At 45.0% G+C, this 20,547-nt stretch overlaps 1 protein-coding gene across 1 annotated transcript; it reads left to right on the forward strand.

Annotated features, from left to right (window-relative positions):
- The first annotated feature begins 88 nt into the window (after nucleotides 1-88).
- On the forward strand, nucleotides 89-14,458 carry Znf8 (zinc finger protein 8). The gene is made up of 4 exons (XM_052761457.1): nucleotides 89-282; nucleotides 3,754-3,880; nucleotides 4,120-4,215; nucleotides 11,087-14,458. The coding sequence occupies exons 1-4, from the start codon at nucleotides 217-219 to the stop codon at nucleotides 12,466-12,468; spliced, it is 1,671 nt and encodes a 556-aa protein (XP_052617417.1). The 5' UTR covers nucleotides 89-216; the 3' UTR covers nucleotides 12,469-14,458.
- Nucleotides 14,459-20,547: the final 6,089 nt, after the last annotated feature.

Below are 20,547 nucleotides of genomic sequence, written 5' to 3' on the forward strand. Positions count from 1 at the left end.
GGCCAGGACTTCCCCATTGGTCAACCCTGGGCTGGAGGTAGCTCCTATTGGTCCAGTGCTGCGTCTCGGCGCGTGGCCTTCTGGGAGTTGTAGTCTCGGCGTCCCTGGCACTGCCGCCATTGTCCAGCGGGAGGCTGGTCGGGTGGTCCTTACGACGGGGGTGCGCTTTAGATTAGGGGTCGTCTTGGACGTCTGTTGCTGACCTGTTCGCCCGAGATGGACCCGCAGGACCAAACGGCAACAATGGTGATGGCCTCGCGGCGGCAAGCCACACAACTTAAGGTAACAGTAATGACTGAGTGGACTCCGGGCCCCGCTTCCCCCACAGAGTGGCCTGTGACCCCCGGCGCTTTTTCCACAGGGGAAGCGAACGCAGTGGCTCAACCGCCCAGTCCGGGTCCGAACCCAGTCCCCACCCCTGTCTCCAGTACGCATGCTCCAACCTCCTGTCTCCCTGCAGTGCGTGGGAGGAGAGGGGTGGTCATTTCCCAGAGGACAGGATCCGGGGTTCACCCCCTCTCTGGCCAACACCTTCCCACACATCCAGAGAGACGTTTCTCAGTGATGACAGGTGACTGGCTAGCATTACAAAGCACCCACATTGCGGATACGGTCCTCAGGACATGTCCTAAAGCGTAGAATCGACAGGCTTCGGGGAATCTCAGTACCATGAAGGCCCCCATTTTGCAAGTAAGGCATAACTTCATGAGGACACAGGCACCAAGTTAGTAAAATAAGAGTAGCTCCAAGGGTCACCCCCTGTGGGGCCGTGGGAAAACTGTGGTAGGTAGGGCTGTCCGTGTTTGTCAAGCTTTTGGTCATCGAAGTTCCAGCACTTTGTAGACAAACTGGCTGCTTATTACTGTTCTCCATGGTCCACCTAACAGAAGCCAAAACTAATTCATATGTAAGTTCTGCAACTTTGAAATTATGTATTTGGGGGGGAACGGAGTATTGGTTTGCTTAAGGGGAGATTTGCATTGTTTTACATTTTGTGTACAAAATGGGCTTATTGAAAGTCTTAGATTGCAGATTATCAGGTTCGTGTTATTTTAGTTTTCTGTGAAATGTGACCATTGTGGAGAACTGAGGCCTGTCAACAGCCATATGAATGAGCCATGGTGAAGGTGGATTCCCCAGCCCCAGTCAAGTCTCCAGTGTTACACAGTCTGTTTCTGTGTAACAAATAGCACACAAAATGTAATGACCTGAAATAAATACTACTTCCCAATTTCTGATAGGTAGGAATCCAAGAGTGAGGGTCTGCCCTAGGCTCTTAAAGTTACAGTCAAGATGACAGCCTAACAGTTATTACTTGAGACTTGACAAGGCCCAGAAGACTTATTCACATAGCTGTTGGCAGGAGGACTCAGTGTTTCCTCCTGTAGGCCCCACCGTGGAAGCACTTAGACCTCACAGTGTAGTGTGTGGTTTTCTGTAGAGTAGTGATCCAGGAGATGGCAAGGTAGAAGCTCTCTTATCACCTCAGCACAGACTTTACACAGTCATTTCCACAGTATCCTATCAGTTATACAGGTCAACACGGCTACCTGCAAGTCGGGATATAACTGAGTGGCCATTTTTTTTAATAATTTATTTATTTGTATTTTATGTACATTGGTGTTTTGCCTGCATATATGTCTGTGTGAAGGTGTCAGATTCTCTGGAACAGGAGTTATAGACAGTTATAAGCTGCCATGTGAGTGCTGGGAATTGAACCCAGGTCCTCTGGAAGAACAGCCAATGCTCTTAACTGCTGAGCCATCTCTGCATCCCCCTGAGTGGCCATTTTAGAGGCTAGCCACCACAGGAGCAAGGACCAAAAGTGGAGGCCTTTGATGTCCAGTACATTAGTTTCTTCTGGCTGTTATAATAGGGCGCTACAAACTTTGTGGCTAAAGACAGTGTACATTCTAAGCCAAGCACAGTGGCACACGTTTATCATCCCAGCACCACATGAGAGGCTGAGGCAGGAAGATGATAAATTCAAGGCTAGGCTGGACCCTGTCTCAAACAACAACAACAACAAAAGACACATTCTAAAAATGAGCACCAATGAACAGAGCCACACTTCTACCAAGTTTCTAGGGGAGGGTGTCTGTTGATTAACTTTATAATATCCAGTTATATATCCAGTTATCAGAGCTATAGCCCTGGCACTCCCTGCCTTTTGTCCAGCTTCAAAGCAGCAATGTAGCATTGCTTAAGTTATCACATTGCCTTCTGACGTCTCAAATCTCACGCCTATCTCCTAAATATGTGATTGCATTTAGGGCCCACGTGACTAACATCTACATGTTTTGTTGGCTTCATCACGTCTGCAAAGTACATGTTACTGTTATAATATTCATAAGTTTCAGGAGCGAAGACCTGGATATCCTTGGGGGAGTAGTTATCCTTTATTGAAAGGTGACAAGGATTCATTCAGGTGTTCAGGGCTGGGGATGTAGCGCAGTGGGAAGTGTTTGCCTAGCATGTATGAAGCCCTGGCACCACTTTAAAAAACAAAACAAAAAACTGGGTGTGGCGGTGCACACCTGCAATCTTGGGAGCTAAAAGCAGGAGAATCAGAAGTTCAGGGTCGCCTTTGGCTCTCTATCGTGTCTGAGGCAAACCTGAGATACTTAAAATCCTGTCTCAGGAGGAAAAAAAGATGGTTTCAGTGTTAAGAGAGCCTGGGGAGATGGCCCAGTGGTCAAAGTGCTTGCTGCACAAGTGGAAGGACTGTGGTTCAGATCCTCAGAAACCGTGTAAATGCTGGGTGGGCATGGTGGCCCACCTGTAATCCAGTCTCGGAAGACTGGCAGGGGATCCCCAAAGTAAGCTGGCTGTTGAGACTCACAATGTCAGTAAGCTCTGGATTTGATGGAGAGACCTGCTCGGTGAGTAAGGTGGTAGAACAAGTGATGATGCTTCTGGACACCAGCACTGGGCCTCCATGCATACGCATGTCCACACATACTCTCCCTCATGTGTGCCTACACACACGTGCATCACACACATGAAAATGGGAAAGGGAGGAAAGGCGTTGAGAAGAACTGGTATAGGGCTGGAAAGAACCACCTGGGCATAGGATAGGGTACTAAGAGCTGAGCTAAAACAGTGGGTTAAAAAAAGTGGGGTGGAGGCTGGCGGTGGTGGCGCATGCCTTTAATCCCAGCACTGGGGAGGCAGAAGCAGGTGGATCTCTGTGAGTTCGAGGTCAGCCTGGTCTACAGAGTGAGTTCCAGGATAGCCAGGGCTACACAGAGAAACATTGTCTCAAAAAACCAAAAAAAAAAAAAGGGGGGGGGGGTTGGTGGTGAAGATGGGACCTAATGATCAGATAACAGACAATGCTGACAAGACCTGGTGGTCATCAGTAAAAGAATGTGTGGAGGACAAAGATCTGATCACCCGAGGCTGTCCTCTGGCCTCCACACACACACATGCATACACTCAAATACTCGTAAACATGCTCAAAGAACAAAAAAACCTAGTTACCATTTCTTTAAGTCATAAACCTACATGTCAGTGGTATAGCCAGGTCTGTCTGGTCTGCTGGGATTGTCTTTGTTGATCCTGCCAAAAGTTCTCATGTTGTCATGGTAACCCATACCTGCCTGTAGTGACCCATAGGCTCCCAGTGAGACCTGAGGAGCATCATGCAGAGTGCACATTTTCTCAGGATCCCTGCCTGCCTGTTTTCTCCCATCCTTCCTCTTCCACAGAGGTAGATGGTCCGACTAATGGAGAATACGTGTGATGTTTCAGGAGCCAGTGACTTTCCGAGATGTGGCTGTGGACTTTACCCAAGAGGAGTGGGGGCAGCTGGACCCTACCCAGAGGACTCTGTATCGTGATGTGATGCTGGAGACCTTTGGGCATCTTCTTTCTGTGGGTAAGGCCCACTTCTCAGACTGAGCTATGCTTACGTGCCTCTGGTATGGGGCTCTAACTTATCCTCATATGCTGATGGATACACTTGTTGGGAGGAGGCTGCCCTTTCTGCCACTGAGCAAAACCCTCATGTGCTTGGAAGGTGCCCACCAGCCCTGATGGTCAAGAGCATGAGGTGCATCCTGGGTCTGTTTGTCCTAGAGCAGAGCCTTCAACCTCCGGGTCTTTTCCTATTTCCAGGTCCTGACCTTCCCAAACCGGCAGTTATCTCCCAGCTGGAGCAAGGTGCTGAGCTCTGGGTGGCAGAGAGGGGAGGCAGCCGAGCCTGCCATCCAGGTAAGAACCCCACCAAGTGGATGCCCCAACTGGGGAAATCCCAGGAGGTCACTGGAGGTGCACTTCTGGAAAGAAGGATGTTTCAGGGCCCTCAGAACCATCCCTTTCTTAAGAGGTTCGCAGGAGTTTGCATCATCGTACTCCCAGCTCTGACTGATTACAGCCAAAGATACAGAGCAAAACCTGTGAAGGGAAAGGCTTCCGGGGCAAAGTCTGGAACAGTGGTTCTCAGCCTTCCTAATGCTGTGACCCTTTAACACCTCATGTTGTGGTGACCCCCAGTCATAAAATTATTTCCTTTGTTACTGCATAGCTGTAATTGGCTACTGTTATCAATCGTAATGTAAATAGCTGATATTTCCAATGGCCTTAGGCGACCCCCCCCACCAAGGGTTTGTGACCCACAGGTTCAGAACCACTGGACAGAACCAGGCATGAGCTTCTAGTTCTTCAGTCTGTGGAGTCAGACAGAATGTGCTCAGTTCCCCCAGCAGTGAGCTGTGATACTACATGAGCACTGTTGTCTCCAGAGAAGATGGCAAGGTTTCTCCTGGGCGCATCCTCTGCCTTGTACATACCATGATTCTGGTGCTTGAAATAAGCCACAACAGTAGAGCAGTGAACTTTTCTTACCGATTAGGGTGGTGGGAACCCACCCCAAATCTAAGTTCCCTAAGACTCCCTACGGCCAGCCTGTGAGCAAATGTCTCTAAGACTGTCAGCTTGCCCAGAGTGCCCCATGGCCTCATCCTCCTGTGCTCACAAAAGCCACTCTCCCTCTCCAGCCGTGAGAGGCCCGCCTGGCTTGCGTTTCTGCTCCATCTTCCTTGCTAGGCCACTTCCTTTCTCATCAGCCTCCACAGCATCCTCTTCCTGGCTTTCATCCCAGTGTTCCGTTCAGTTCTTGCATATTAGATTCTCTAAACCTGTTCCTCATACCCTTCGGCCAGTCTGTTATCAGAAAGGATTCTATTTAGGTATTAAAAACTTGGCCTGATGTGGTGATGCATGCCTTTCATCCCAGCACTCTCTAGGCAGAAACAAGTGGATCTCTGTGAGTTCAAAGCCAGCCTGGTCTACATAATGAGATCCAGGCAAGCTAGGGATATAGATATAGCGATAGAGATAGAGATAGATAGATATATAGATATATATATTAAGATCGTGCCTCAAAAACAAAACAAAAAAATTAAAGCCATGTTAAGACAAGTTCAGAAGAAAAGGAAAGTATTATTTTTAAAAAGCAGACCCCTGACTCAGCTGGTTCTGGTGCTGACTTGGCATCTTAGAGCTATGCTAGTGCTGATGGTTCTGTGTTGCTTAGGGTTACAGTGTGACTACAGCGGCTCCAGCCATCACATCCATGCTCCAGGTGAGAAGGAAGGGAAGTGGTGGGAACAGCAGCACCAGGTATCTGTCCCCTTGTCTCAAAATTCTTTGGTCAGGACTAGATTACTTGCTCTTTTCCCGACCCTGTTTCCTGGGGAGAATGGGAAGGAAAGGTCTAAGTTACATAATTAGATGGGGCTGATGCACTGGTATGCTGACAGCTGGATTGCGTATGGAATGGCAGCAGTCTGCAGATACACCCATTCAAATGCTTCTGGTGCCATCCCAGGCTACAGAGAGACACATTCACCTCTGTGACGAGGTGGGACCCTCACTCTCAGGTTGGCGAGTCTGTGGCAGACCCACTTCTCCTTCTTTTATTGGTTGTTGCCAATGCTGCTTCCATCTTATTTTCCAGGAGCAAATCTGCCTCAGCTGGACAAGTGCTTTTCACTAACAGGCTTATGCTACCACTGAATCTAGGTTTTAAAGTAACTGAGCCTTGACTGTTTGGCTCACACAGCAGGTGTGGCATCAAAATTGTTATAGAGTTTTAAGAACTTAATATTTAGACCATTTAGATGTCCTAGAAGCTAAAGGCTTCCCGTTAAAATGGAAACATACTTTGCATTAATACTTTGTATAGGTGTTCTATAGCTACTGTAGCAAAGTACTGTGACAAAGTGGATGGGAAAAAGTGTGGCTGATTATGATGGTGAATTCCTGTAATCCCAAGAACTCTGCAGGAAAGCCCCTGCATTTGTAAAACCGTATCCCAAAAAAAAAAAAGCCCACAAATTCATTCATGTATTTTCTCATAGCTGTGGAAGTTAGAGACCAAAGTGGTTCATCAAGCCTGACCCCGGCAGCTGCAGGGGAGGTTCTGTTTGCTTGTCTGTCCTAGGGTCTAGAGGCTGCCCAGATACTGGCCCACAGGCCTCTTCAGAGCACACCACTCGGCTCTGTTCCCGTCATCACGCGTTCATCCTGATTCCGCCTCACCTGCCTTTCCTACATGGAGCCTCTTGGTGATGTTTGGAATCCAAAGATAATTGCGCACTTTTAAGAGTCTTAATTTGGGCCTAAAGAGATGGCCTACCAGCTAAGAGCACTTTCTGCTCTTGGAAAAAAAAAAAACCAAAAACAACAACAACAACCAAAAAAAAACCCTGAATTTGCATCCATGTCAGATAGCTCACCAGCTACCTGTAACTCTAGCTCCAGGGGATCTGTTGCTTTCTTCTGACCTTGGGCCCCTGCACAGATGTGACATACATTCACATACAGACAAATTAATAAATAAATATCTTAATTTTTTGAATTCTTAATTTAATTATATCTATAATATCCTCTTTGCCATGTAGCATCACACATTTACAGGGTCCAAGGACTGGGATGTGGTTATCCTTGAGAGGCCATCATTCAGCTTACCACACACTTTATTCAACAAGAGAGTTTTAAAGGAAAGGAATGCTCATCCTTGACCCCTTCCCAGTGCAGCCGTGTGATTTGGTGGGCTAGGTAACCAGTGAGGTGAACCCCTCTGCCTGTTGCATCTTGCTTTGTTTCTTGCTGTTTCCTTCCTAGAGTTACTTGACTTCACCTGGTCAGCTATAGTCTTGACTCTTCCTCTTACCACCGTTTCTCACTGGAGGCACTATGGCTTCCTAAACAGCAGGATCAGTGGTTTGAGGTGTGGATGGCTGGACCTGGGGGGACCCCAGGTGAATTCAGCATTGATGCTTTCAGCTGTTGCTGGCCTGACCTGGTTACAGCAGCTCAGCCCTCAGTAGTGGCCTGAAGTTTCCTACTCTGAGTCTTCCTCAACACCCTTCCCATTGGTAACATGGGTCTAGACCAGGGTTTTCCCTGAAGCTGCATCTAACAGTATCAGCTCAGGGGTCCATTCAGCAAACATTCCTAAGGATTCACCCACATAATGCCGTTAATGCTAGGAGGGTAGCAGAAAACAAGACAGCCTCAGTCATCTAGGGGTCTGAGAAATGAATAACAATATCAGGAGGTGATGGTTAAAACAAAAATATGCCTGAGAAGCATAGAGTAGATGATGCCCCCAGGACACACAGGAATGCCTGTCTTAGAAGATAACACTGAAGAAGGCAGATGTCTAGAGATACATGCCCCAGGCAGAGAAAGCAGCATGAGCAAAGGAGTGTGGGATATGTTGGGAGGAATAATAAGGAAGCCAGCAGGGAACAGTGAGAAAAGAGGTGAAGTCATTGAGAATGGTGGGGGCAGGGGAGGAGAGCACGGTCTATCATCAGAAGTGATTGGCATGGTGAGCAGAGAGGTAACCAGGGTGGAGAAAAGGGCAGATCTACCTGGGGTTTGGGAAACAACTTTATTAAGATTCATATACCATAAAACTTTCCCATTTAAAATTAGAGATAGAAGTTCAATTGTATACATGAAGCCCTAGATGTGATACCCAGTTCAGCAAAACAAACAGAAAACTGCTGTGGGAGAATGCTTTTGTACACTGGTTTAATAAAACGCTGATTGGCCAGTAGCCAGACAGGAAGTATTGTCGGGATAAGCAGACAAGGAGAATTCTGGGAAGAGGAAGGTTGAGTCAGGAGATGCCAGCCTGCTATCCAGGGAGCAGCATGTAATGGCACACAAGTAAAGGTACGGAACATGTGGCAACATATAGGTTAACAAAAATGGGCTGAGTTTAAATATAAGAGCTAGTCAGTGATAGGCCTAAGCTAATGGCCAAACAGTTTTGTTTTTTTTTTTTTTTTTTTTTTTTTTTGGTTTTTCGAGACAGGGTTTCTCTGTGTAGCTTTGGAGCTTGTCCTAGAACTTGCTTTGTAGACCAGGCTGGCCCCTGCCTCCCAGTGCTGGGCTTAAAGGCCTGGGCCACCACCACCCGGCCAAAATAATTTTTTAAGAAATGTTTGTTTGTTTGTTTGTTTTCCGAGACAGGGTTTCTCTGTGTAGCTTTGCGCCTCTCCTGGAACTCACTCGGTAGCCCAGGCTGGCCTTGAACTCACAGAGATCCGCCTGGCTCTGCCTCCCAAGTGCTGGGATTAAAGGCGTGTGCCACCACCGCCCGGCATGGCTAAGCAGTTTTTTGTGTGTTTACTTGGGTCCAAGTGGCTACAGGCTGGCGGGTGAGAGAGACTTGTCCTGACCACAGGCCAGGTGGGGCACAGGAATACTTCAGCTACAGAAAACAAAAGCAAAACCAAAACAACAACAAAAAAACACCTATTGGGTAATCCAGTGGTGTCAGAGTGTCTTCACAGATTGTGCATCACCAGTATCTACTTCATCACTGTCTGGGTGATTTAAACAACAGGCATTCGTTTCTTACAGCTCTGGAGGCTTTACTCTGATTTGGTTCCTGGTGGAGGCCCCTTTCTTATGTGTAGATGTCTGCCTTTTCCTCAGAAGAAGGGAGCAGGGGGGAACTCCAGTGTCCCTCTTTTTTTTTTTTTTTTTTTTTTGGTTTTTTAAGACAGGGTTTCTCTGTAGCTTTGGAGCCTGTCCTGGACTAGCTCTGTAGACTTGGCTGACCTCAAACTCACAGAGATCTGCCTGGCTCTGGCTAACAAGTGCTGGGATTACAGGCGTGCGCCACCATCGCCCGACCCAGTGTCCCTTTTTAGAAGGACACTAATCTATCATGAGGGCTCTGTCTTCAAGACCTAATACTTCCCAAAGCCCCATTTCTAAATACCATCGAAGCAGGGATTAGGACTTAAACATACAAATTTTAGAATACAAATAGTCAGACCTTGGCTCTCACCCAATAGTTGCTAGTCTACTTGCAGTCACCACCCATCTTCCCTAGACTTTGACAACCATTCGTTTGGATTGCCAATGGATTTGCTTGTTTGGAACCTTTCTTTTTGTTTTTGTTTTTTGGTTTTTGGTTTTTCGAGACAGGCTTTCTCTGTGTAGCTTTGCGTCTTTCCTGGAGCTCACTTGGTAGCCCAGGCTGGCCTGGAACTCACAGAGATCCGCCTGGCTCTGCCTCCTGAGTGCTGGGATTAAAGGCGTGCGCCACCACCGCCCGGAACCTTTCTTAATCAGTGTTCTCTTAGTCTGTGACATTTGTGTCTGGCTTCTTTTACTCAGCATAATGTTTTCAACGTTCCTACATGTTGTGTGTATTCATACTTCATTCCTTTTTATGACTAAATATTCCACTTAATAGATCATTATTTGTTGGTTTGTTTGTTGTAATTCTGGGAATTGAACCTAGGGCCTCATAAAAACTAGACAAGTACAGTACCACTGAGCTATATTCCCTATACTCATGTTTCATTCCTTAGTTTATGGGCGTTTGAGTTGTTTCCATTTTGGAGCTATTGAGAGTAGTGCTGCTGTGGACATAAATGTATATAAGTTGTTATGTTGTTGCTGCTGTTTGTTTTTCTGTTTATTTCCTTTATATATCTAATGTACATGGTGCTGTTTTATATAAGAATATTTCCATAAGCTATATAACATATTGAGCATATTGCCTTAAAATGTGAAATTTTATATGCAATCACTTGCATTTTACTAAAGCCCCTCTGTGTGCTGTACAAAGGCAGTAAAGGGCTTAGTGCTCAGCCGGCCTCAGTTTCTCTAGTTTTTCTGTGGCCAGGCTCTTGGTTTTCCTTTGAACCCCTCCAACATCACTGAGATAGATATTTTTAAATATTTAGTACCTGACAGTTCCAGGCACTGACTGGACACTAGTGAAGTTGGAAATTGAATGAATGAACACATTCATGCGTGTTTTAAGCAGACAAGAGGCCTCAAGAATGCTAAGAGTGGGGCTGGGAAGGTGGCTCAGCAGTTGAGAGCCCTTACTGCTCTTGCAGAGGACCTGGGCACCCACACATTGGCTCACAACAAACTATAACTCCAGTTCCAGGGATCCAGTGCCCTCTCTGACTTCACTGAGCTCCTGCATGCACATGTTGCACACACATACACTCAGATAGATATATAAATTTATATGTAAAATGTATCTATAAAATTTTTAATGTTAAGATTGAGCAACAAAGTGAAACATGTTCCTCAATGAAGTCTAATCCCTAATCCCTAAAACCAGTTGTCCATCGGGTGGGCCCGGTGCAATCAAAAGAGTAATGGTAAGAAGCATGAAGGTCACAGCAGGAAAAGGATATGTGGCGACAAAAGCAGGGGTCGTTGAGAGAGATTTGAAGATGCTACACTGCTGACTCCCCAGGTTCTTCTGTGGCGCTTCTAGGAAAAACCAGCACCGCTGACATCTGGATTTTAGGCCTTGTAAGATGGAAAGCAGTGTTACTTTTGGTCACTAGGTGATAGGGTTGTAACAGAATCCTGCAAGAAACTGGTACATTTTTAATTCATTTCCAGTGCCTGGCCCAGGAGTGAAGCTATGGTTGAGGGCAAGGATAGTGTCAAGAGGAGAATCAGGACTTACCAGGGCAGGTTGTTAAGATCCTAAATTAGTGGCAAAGTTCCAGGGTATTAGGAACCTGCCCCTCTCCTTGTTTTTCCCTTAACTACTCAGAGCTCTTTGTTTTTCTTTCAGGCTGGATTCTGGGACCTGAAAACCACACATCACTCAAGGAGCAGGGCCTCACTGAGAAGGAATCATTCCCCATTACAGAAAGGGATGGGTTCAAAGGGGCTATTTCTTGTCATTCCATAACAGAGCTAGATCAGAAAAATGATTGCCAGAGTCAGACACTCAAGAAGGACCAGAGTAACATAGGGCAATTAGAAGGCCCCAAAGAAATATCAATTCAAAGTCAAAGCTATGAAAGTCTTGGACTTGGGGGTACCTGTGTTCTTAGCTTAAATACAGACCTATTATCAGATCTTTCTAGAAGAGAACTTGGCTATACTGATGGCTCACAAGTTAAAAACTCAGAACATAACCCAAACTTAGTCAGTCAACATAAAGACTCCCCAGCAACACAGCACTTTGACGACAGTGGCTGTCATAAAGCCTTTGATCAGACTGTGCCCATTACAGAACTCACACAAAGTCAGGTGCAAGATAAACCCTATAAATGCACTGATTGTGGGAAGTCATTTAACCATAATGCACACCTCACGGTGCACAAGAGGATTCATACAGGAGAGAGACCTTACATGTGCAAAGAATGTGGGAAAGCCTTCAGCCAAAACTCCTCCCTTGTTCAACATGAGCGAATCCACACCGGAGACAAGCCCTATAAGTGTGATGAATGCGGGAAGTCTTTTTGCCACAGTACACACCTTACAGTCCATAGGAGAATTCACACTGGAGAGAAACCTTATAGGTGTCAGGACTGTGGAAGGGCCTTCAATCAGAATTCATCCCTAGGGCGCCACAAAAGAACACACACTGGGGAGAAGCCATACACCTGCAGTGTGTGTGGGAAATCCTTCTCGCGGACCACTTGCCTCTTCTTGCACCTGCGGACTCACACTGAGGAGAGGCCGTATGAGTGTAACCACTGTGGAAAAGGCTTCAGGCACAGTTCCTCCCTGGCCCAGCATCAGCGGAAGCATGCTGGTGAGAAACCCTATGAGTGCCGACAGAGGCTGATCTTTGAGCAGACACCAGCTTTAACAAAGCACGAGTGGACAGGAACCCTCAGCTGTGACCCGCCTTTGAGTCAAGAAGAAAGGACTCAACGGAGTGATAGGCCCTTTAAATGTAATCAGTGTGGAAAATGTTTCATTCAGAGTTCTCACCTCATCCGACATCAGATAACCCACAACAGAGAGGAAGCACCACATGGACGTAGCCGAAGGCGAGAACAGCCCTGTGGACGGGGCTCAAAGCTCGTTCGGAATCCACACTCAAATTCAAGAGAGATCCCTGTGGTCCAAGCAAAGGCAGGACAAGCAAGCAGGGCACTGGCCTTGTTTGACCTTCATGAAATTATGCAGGAGAAAAACCTGTGCATGTTATTGGGGTAGAAGAACCTTCAATGGGCAATTCTATGCTATTTGACATCAGAGAATCTACATAGGAAACTCTTCAGATAACTGTTGAGTTACTAGGTACAAACGTAAGTCCACACATTGTGTTGGTGGCAAGAGAAGATGGCGTAATATCAGTGGTGACCTCTGTCTTTGTAAGGAAGTAGTGCCTCCCAAACACTTGAGGTTGGTGGTTCTCAAATGTATCCAACTCGATCCCTGTTTAACAACAGACTTTTTCTTTGTTTTTCTGAGACAAGGTCTCATGTGGCTAGGCTGGCCTTGAACTCACCATGTATCCAAGAATGACCTTGAATTTCTGATCCTTCTGCCTTCACCTCCCTAATTCTGGGAACAGGGCAAGGTGCCACTATATCCAGCAACAATAGACATCTTAAGATGTTTTCTCCATTACCCTAAAATGAGTTTACCAGTAATGAAACCTCTGCAGAGGCATAATGCGGAAATAACATATGACCCCTTTTTGTAAAAGATGGCAGCTAATTTAAAATAGAATGATATGTACTGAGTCAGTATGGTATCTTGCCATGTCCTTATGTGGGCCCATTTTTACCAGGTCAGTGTCCTGTAACTTTCAGACTGGTGCAAGGCACGCTGTTGTCTACAAAAATACCATAAGGGACATTACTATGCCCAAAGTGATTTTTCAGAGTAGTGATGAACTCTTATGAAAGTTTTGAACAGACAAATACCATTGCATTTGTGGGAAACTCTGCCTAAATTTGAAATATACACAAAGTAATGCTTCTTTCTATGTGAATTCAAGTCAGAATCCCAGTTCACATTTCACACAGGTTAAGTCACACATGACTCAGTTCTGCACTTCATTGCAGCATCTATGCCTCCTGTCCTCATTTCAATAAGTCATCTGACAGAGAAACAGTCACAAAATTCTACAACATTCTCTAAAGGAGTCACAGAGCCTATGAAAACCCCTGTCTTGAAATCTCTAGGGTTGCTGTTCGTCAGAGGTACCCATCTGCAATAATTGGTCCTCAGAGGACACTTGGTGATGTCTAGAGTCATTTTTGTCACTGCAACTTGAAGGATGCTACTGGCATCCAGGTGGAGGCCGAGGCTACTTACTGTTCAACATACTAAAGTGCCCAGGGCAGCTCCTCAGTGAATTTTCTAACCCCAAATATTAATAATACTAAGGTGGAGAAGCCTAATATAAACTCAGTCCAGAGGGTTGGGGTGTAGCTCAATAGAAGAACACTTGCCTAGCATGTAGAAGGCCCTGAGTTCAGTCCCCAGTACCAGAGACACAAATAATAGTGGCTCACAACCATCTATAATGAGGTCTGATGCCCTCTTCTGGCCTACAGGCAAACATGCAGGCAGAACATTGTATACATAATAAATAAATCTTTTTTTAAAAAAAAGAAAACAGAGAGCCATGAATTTATATATACCAAGTAGTGTTTAGTAAATCTTTCACCATTTTGCAATATTTATATTTGGGGTGAAGAATTCCCTTATCTTTCTATATAATCTTTTAGCACTTAAAGGATGAATGATAAGTTTTCATTGGATCTCCCAACCACTTCCTCACCCATGTCCTTCCCTGTACTGTTTTCACATTCATCCCAGAAAACTTTCGTTCATCTTTCTGAATATATTTCTAAAGGGCTAAGACTTTAAGTGTATACAACCATAACCATATTGATCCACAGGGACAAGGCCATTTGCATAATCACCCTAAGCCGTCCTTTTTGGGGTTTTGCCACGTTGATGTTTGGGTCGTGCTTCTGGGCCAGAATTTGAATGAAAGCAGTGGCCTTACTTAAATAGGCCAAAAAATATTAGGAAAAGTTACTCTTTTACATCTCAAGGAAAAATGCATTACTTATATCTAGCAGATACCATCTAATATCAAGTATTCAGATGTTCCTGGTTGCTTCATAAAGTTTGTATGTTTTATTCTAACCATAATCTATACAGTGTGTTTGGTTTCTTTCTTAAATCTAGTTATGCTGATTCTTAGTCTTTTGTTACTTGAATAACTTAAATTTTGTTCCCATCCAATCCATCCTCCTTGCTTTGATATGGTGGACTGACGTCTGGTTTGGTATCAAGCCACTGAGCACACTAAGGTGGTGGGGAGTGGGGCATAAGGTTACATGACTCCCTTTGTTCTCAAAGCTCCTCTCCCCGCCCCCAACTTTGCATGAAGTCTCTGCAAGAGGACTGTTGGAAAGCCTTTCTCTCGGCTGTTAATGTCAGGAAAAGGTAGACATCTTATACAGAGCAAGATATTCTAACAGGCATTTTAACATTCACAGGAAACCCTTATCTAACTGCTTCCCTCCACATGTTCTCTTAAGAAAAAAAAGGGGGTGAGGGACGTCATCAACCTCTGTCCATGCAGTTCCTGACAAAAAGAACATCTGTTGTTATCTCTGTTTTCTTGTAGAACAAGGGAACCCACTTAACCTAAAAGGAAACAAACTATGGAATGGGTACTACCCAAAGCTATAGTCCAATGTCTGTGGCCCACGGACACTGAGTCAAATGCTCCAGATGTGCAGAACAGTTGCTGTTCAGTACACTGCTTTGTGAGCAGTCATCGTGGTTCTTACCACTGTGTGGGAACTGTCCTGCATTAGAACCCATGGCAATCACAGCTTCTCACATTCGTATTTGTTTGTCTAAGAACCCCAAAACTGATGGTGTCTCCATTGGAGTATACCTGGCTTCCAGGATACTTTGGATCAGCCTTTTTGTTAATCTCCAGGGTGCCCACAAGACCCTGTTGATGTCCTGAATTTGCTTCTCTGCACTCAAATTTCCCTCTGGAGTTGGCCTTCCATTTCCCGTGCCAAGTCTGACTTTTCACAGCCACTCAGTTAGACCTTGGCTTGTGTGTCTTATCTGGCAGCTTTTCATTCACATAGCTAAGGGGAAAGCGTCAGCTGGCTGACTTTGTGATAGTTCTATGAAGTAGTACCACATTCTAAATGAGGAGAAGTAGGCACAGGACATACTACTAATAACCAGAACAAAGGTCACATTTAGAAAGTCATGAAGTCAGACTTTGATATGAGCACCCAGTTTACAGTAGTTGAGTCAAGATTTCAGTGACTCACTTAGGGTGTTGCTGTGCTTCTTTCTGCCTTTTTCTTGTAGTCCTAAACAGACTGATAAAGCCCCAGCCATTGCGTCTGTAATCAACACTGTAAATAGGGAAGTAGGCCAGGCCAATACTCACCTCTCCCGTGATGTTTCAAAGAAAGGCCTCCCCAAAAGCCTTTTCACATACCCACTTATGAGTGGTTGGCCAAGAATGAGTCACAGGGCCATCCATCACAGTGAGGAGGTTTGGAAAGTAGTGTTCAGCATTCTTAACCTCTGATGGTTACAAGTAAGAGATCGATTTGGGCAGTAGGTGATAAACTGGCAGATGGCCAGCTCTGCCCCTTGCTCTTCCAGCCCCTCGAAAGATTCACCTGTTCTCCCTGTTCCTCAGTGCAGCCTCCACCTCAGGCCTCTTCCCTGTTGCTTCACGAGACCTGTTTTGTCCACAACTGGGTGCTGCCATCCCTCCACATGAGCTCCCCAGCTGAGGCTGCTGGCCCCTTGGTTCTGGGGTGCATAAGCCCATTAGTAAGCTTCTGGTCTTCTCCTGAGGTCCCTGACAGCATGGTCTAGGGGCCATGTTATGCCTACACCTTCCCCATGCGGCATCCATACCTCCTGCTTTGCATTGTTCACCCTATTTCTGTGTCTCTGCCTCCTACTTCTGAGTTTCAGACCTAGAAATGGCTGTCGGCTCCTCCAGGTATATTATAAACTAGCATATCCAGCTTACCCTAGAGAAAACTGCCCTTTTTTGTCCAAACTGGTCTGCGCCCCCATCAGTTTCATAGATGTCACTATCTGCCATCCCATCACTGAAGCCATAAAATATGCCTTTGAGCTCTCCTCTTCATCACTCCTTCGTCCTGGTGCTTTTTATCATATAAACACTTTAGGTCTGTTCACTTCATCCCAGCTACCGTTGGCAGTGCAGAACAGGTGACAGAGATGCACGAAATGGCTTACCCAGGAAGTAAACCAGACTCTGAGAGCCAGAAACTTGCCCTTACCTATAACTCCTTAACGGCTCCATCAAACGTGTGTGGTTCAGTCTAGGTAAAGCAAATGAAAATGGGGTGGGGACACCCAGCAGTGATACCATGATACCAACACTGGAAACCAGGTGGTGTGCCCATCACCTTGACTCCAAAACCTGTTGTAGAGTGTTATAAGGTGTGTTAGTTTTGTTTATGTTGCATTTTTTAACTCTGAAGCTGTGTACTGTGCCTGTCTAAAACACCTGATGGTCTAATAAAGAACTGAACGACCGATAGTGAGACAGGAGAGAGAAATAGGCGGGGCTGGCAGGCAGAGAGGATAAGGAGAAATCTGGGAGGAAAAGAAAAAGAAGGAGCTGGAGAAAGAGGAGGCCATTAAGGGCCAGCCACCACCCGGCTACACCGCAAGCCCCGGAGTAAGAATAAGATTTACAGAATTAAGAGAGTAGGGAAAGCCAAGAGGTGTAAGGGTGACGGGATAATTGAAGAGAAAAAAAAGCTGGCAAGAAACAAACCAAGCTAAGTCTGGGCATTCATAATTAAGAATAAGCCTCCAGGTGTGATTTATTTGGGAGCTGGGTGGCAGCCCCCCCCCCCCCAAGAAGCAAAAACAACAAAAAACAGTCCTGTTTTAACACTTCTCACAGTGGATGTTGTATGACTGAGATTATGGCTTAGTGAAATGGGAACAACCAACGATTTTCACTTTTCAGTTCACATCCAGGAATGATAGCCCCACTGATTTTTTTTTGTTTTGTTTTTGTTTTTTTGAGACAGGGTTTCTAGCCCCACTGATTTCTTTGAAGATATTTTGAAAGATTCCTTAGGGGGAAATTACTGTAAATTGGGGGAACTTCATAGTTTTATCTCTTTATAATACTGACACAAATTCATTGTAGCAAAACTTGGAAAATGCACAAAAATATTTTAAAACTTCTTTTAAAAGCATTTAAATTTTTCATGCTTCAGCCATCCAAACATGGTCCTTGCTATTAAGATTTTGCTACTTTTCCTTGCAATTTTGGTTTGGGTTTTGGTTTTTTTTTTTTTTTTTTTTTTTTTTTTTTTTTTTTTTTGGTTTTTCGAGACAGGGTTTCTCTGTGTAGCTTTGCGCCTTTCCTGGAACTCACTTGGTAGTCCAGGCTGGCCTCGAACTCACAGAGATCCGCCTGGCTCTGCCTCCCGAGTGCTGGGATTAAAGGCGTGCGCCACCACCGCCCGGCGGGTTTTGGTTTTTGAGACAGAGTTTCTCTGTGTAGCCCTGGCTGTCTTGAAACTTGCTCTGTAGACCAGGCTGGCTTCAAACTTAGAGATCCTGCCTGCCTCTGCCTCTTGAGTGCTGGGATTAAAGGCATACATCACCACTGCCAGTACAAGTTTTGTCTTAAATGTGTATGCACACATATGTACACAGTGTACTTTGAATCTTCAACATAGATGTGGTGTGTGTGTGTGTGTACAGTTCTCATTTAAAGGTTTAGAATGTGAAAACCCTCTTTCTCTTTTAACATGCTTTTTCCTATATTTTGAGCATTTTCCCTAATGAACTTCTTGTAGCGTTATTGCTGGAGGATTGTGCCCTCCATCTAGTTATTTTACCAACCTTTTCTCAAAGGGGCCTGGGTGTTTCCTATACATTTCCTGTAGGAGTATGAATGGGTATCACATCTGTGGAGGGCAGTTTGTCAGTTACTAAATCATATGAATGTTTTCTCAGCAAACCTGCTGGGAATGAATCCTACAGGATTTATTTGTACACATGCAGATAATTTGTACAAGGATTTTTTAAAATAAGAATTTCAAAACAAGTCTACCATGGTTTGTGACAGAGATCACAGCCCTAGTGGAGACTGCCCTTATTAATGAGGGAGAAGTCTATATGACACCTTAAGGGAAACAAACAAGACGTAAAACCTTATAGTATTTTTCATGTGTAGACAGGAAGCATTTGCTTATGTATACTCATGCACAGAATCTCTGAAAGGGTGAAAAGTAAGTAGATGTACCGTCTGCCCTTGGGGAGGAATTGGGGGAAGCTGAGGTGAGAAATAATTTTCACCCTATCTTTTATATTTTTTTGGAATTTTGAAATATGTAAAAGTATTACCAGTTTAAAAAAGTAAGTTTAATGGAAACCTCAATTCTTTTTTATTAAAGTAAGTTTTAAATTTTATTTCATTGTTTATTGTCTGCCTCACCCTGCCAGAATTTCCATATGAGTAGGAAGCCCAGTGTGTCTTTGTCATAGCTGTTCTGTATACACCTAAATGTGTGTTCATTTAGCAAAATGAGTTGCATGTAAAACAGCTTCAACTCTAAAGGTGAAGAGGCTAGAATGCAATGCACGTATAAACTTCCTAGTTCCCTTGTCCTTTCCCTGTATTAGTCAACCCAACACAAGTTTATGAGAGCCCCAACATGTTATGGCCAACAGCCAAGTACTCCAGATAGATCTTGAACTGGCAATGATCCCCCTGCCTCTACCTTCGAACATTACAGGTGTGCATCATCACTCAGCTTGTGGGCAGCCTCTTTACAAATGCATGTATATTAAGACATGGCATGTGCCTTTAATCCCAGAGGCAGGTGAGTCTTTGTGAGATCAAGCTTGCTCTACATATTGAGTTCCAGGTTAGCCAGGGCTACATAGACTTTATCTCAAAAAATAAAAATAAAAAGTAATAGTGGGCATTCTTAGCTAGGCCAGAATTCATAGATCCCCTGATTTGGAACAAACCTATATTCCTTCCCATACATTCTAGGCTCACCCACTTTCATGCTTACTGACCTCTGCTAGCCATTCTTTGAGCTATAAACTCATTTTTCAACCTCAGAGTTCTCCCCTCCCCCATCCAAAAAATAGGTGGTACATGAAGGGTTCTGACAGACCCGAGCATGGCAAACACAGGCCCAAGCATGGCAAACCTGGCACCATCATGTTTTGTCCTTTACCCTTCTCTCCCTCGCCAAGCCATTAGATTACATTCCGAAAGCTAGCCACCAAGGTCTGTTCCCTTATTTGGTCACTTTGTTATTCCTGATACATTTCTGAGACTGATCACCAAGGTCCAATAAAGCATCAAGGTTCAGCAATCAAAATTCATTATTTTGAGTAGCCTAATTAAAATGCCCAGTCAGAACTAACCAACATGTCCTAGCTCATTCCCTCTTAAAAGCTATTTTCTGCTGTTTCAGCCCAATTCATGTTCTGCCACCTTGTCTCTGCCTTGCTGAATAATGGATCTCTGCATTTGGTTCGTGCTTGGAGATTGGTGTTTAGTTGTGGTATGTGCTCAATCCAGGGTCGAGAGGGGAGCACCCTGCAGTATGCAGGTCCCTTCAGTACACCCACCTACTTTATACACATTGCATACATTATTAGAAAATACTTGTTCTTGTTCATCTTAGACTGAGTTTCATGGTGTGGTGCCCAGCCCATATTTATCAAATGCCTGATCAAGCAGTCTTCCGTATTGTTACTCCCTTTTCCAGATAGGAAACAGATCCTAAGTTGAGTAGTGATGATCTCAGCAGAGGTCAAAGTTGGTTTGATCCTGTATCTGTTAGGATATCTGAAAGAGGGGTGGGCACAGGGCAAGTCCATGCCCTGGGAGTCTGCTCAATACCCTTGCCTCTATTGGTGTATCAATGGGATTCTTTACTTTCTGAGAATCTCTGTGAGGAACTGAGTTTTGAAATGCTGTTCTAGCGATTTTCTCCTTAGAGAACTCAGTGCTTTGTTTGTATCTTTCTGTTGCTTGCACAGTCCGCATACAGGCAACTTGTTATTGCTGTTTTTGAAATTTGGCAGCATGGAGCTGAGACCGTTACACACATTGTTACACGGCACACTGTTTACTTTGAATGGGGCTCAAAGATAGTCAGCAAATCCCAACAGTAATCGCCTCTGAGACAAGCACCTTACCTAGAGCCGGGAGCTGTCCGTGGTTCTGAAATGTCCTAGCCCTGAGCTGTCTGT

This window comes from Peromyscus californicus, unplaced genomic scaffold (genome assembly GCF_007827085.1).
Source record: "Peromyscus californicus insignis strain IS unplaced genomic scaffold, ASM782708v3 Scaffold_4__1_contigs__length_199733344, whole genome shotgun sequence".
Taxonomy (NCBI): Eukaryota; Metazoa; Chordata; class Mammalia; order Rodentia; family Cricetidae; genus Peromyscus; species Peromyscus californicus.

What these genes read in the sequence shown, in the direction of transcription:
- Znf8 (XM_052761457.1), top strand. Translation starts at nt 217, where the DNA reads ATGGACCCGCAGGACCAAACGGCAACAATGGTGATGGCCTCGCGGCGG. An exon ending in GGCAAGCCACACAACTTAAG is followed by an intron (nt 283 to 3,753) that starts GTAACAGTAATG and finishes GTGATGTTTCAG; the next exon opens with GAGCCAGTGACTTTCCGAGA. An exon ending in TGGGCATCTTCTTTCTGTGG is followed by an intron (nt 3,881 to 4,119) that starts GTAAGGCCCACT and finishes TCCTATTTCCAG; the next exon opens with GTCCTGACCTTCCCAAACCG.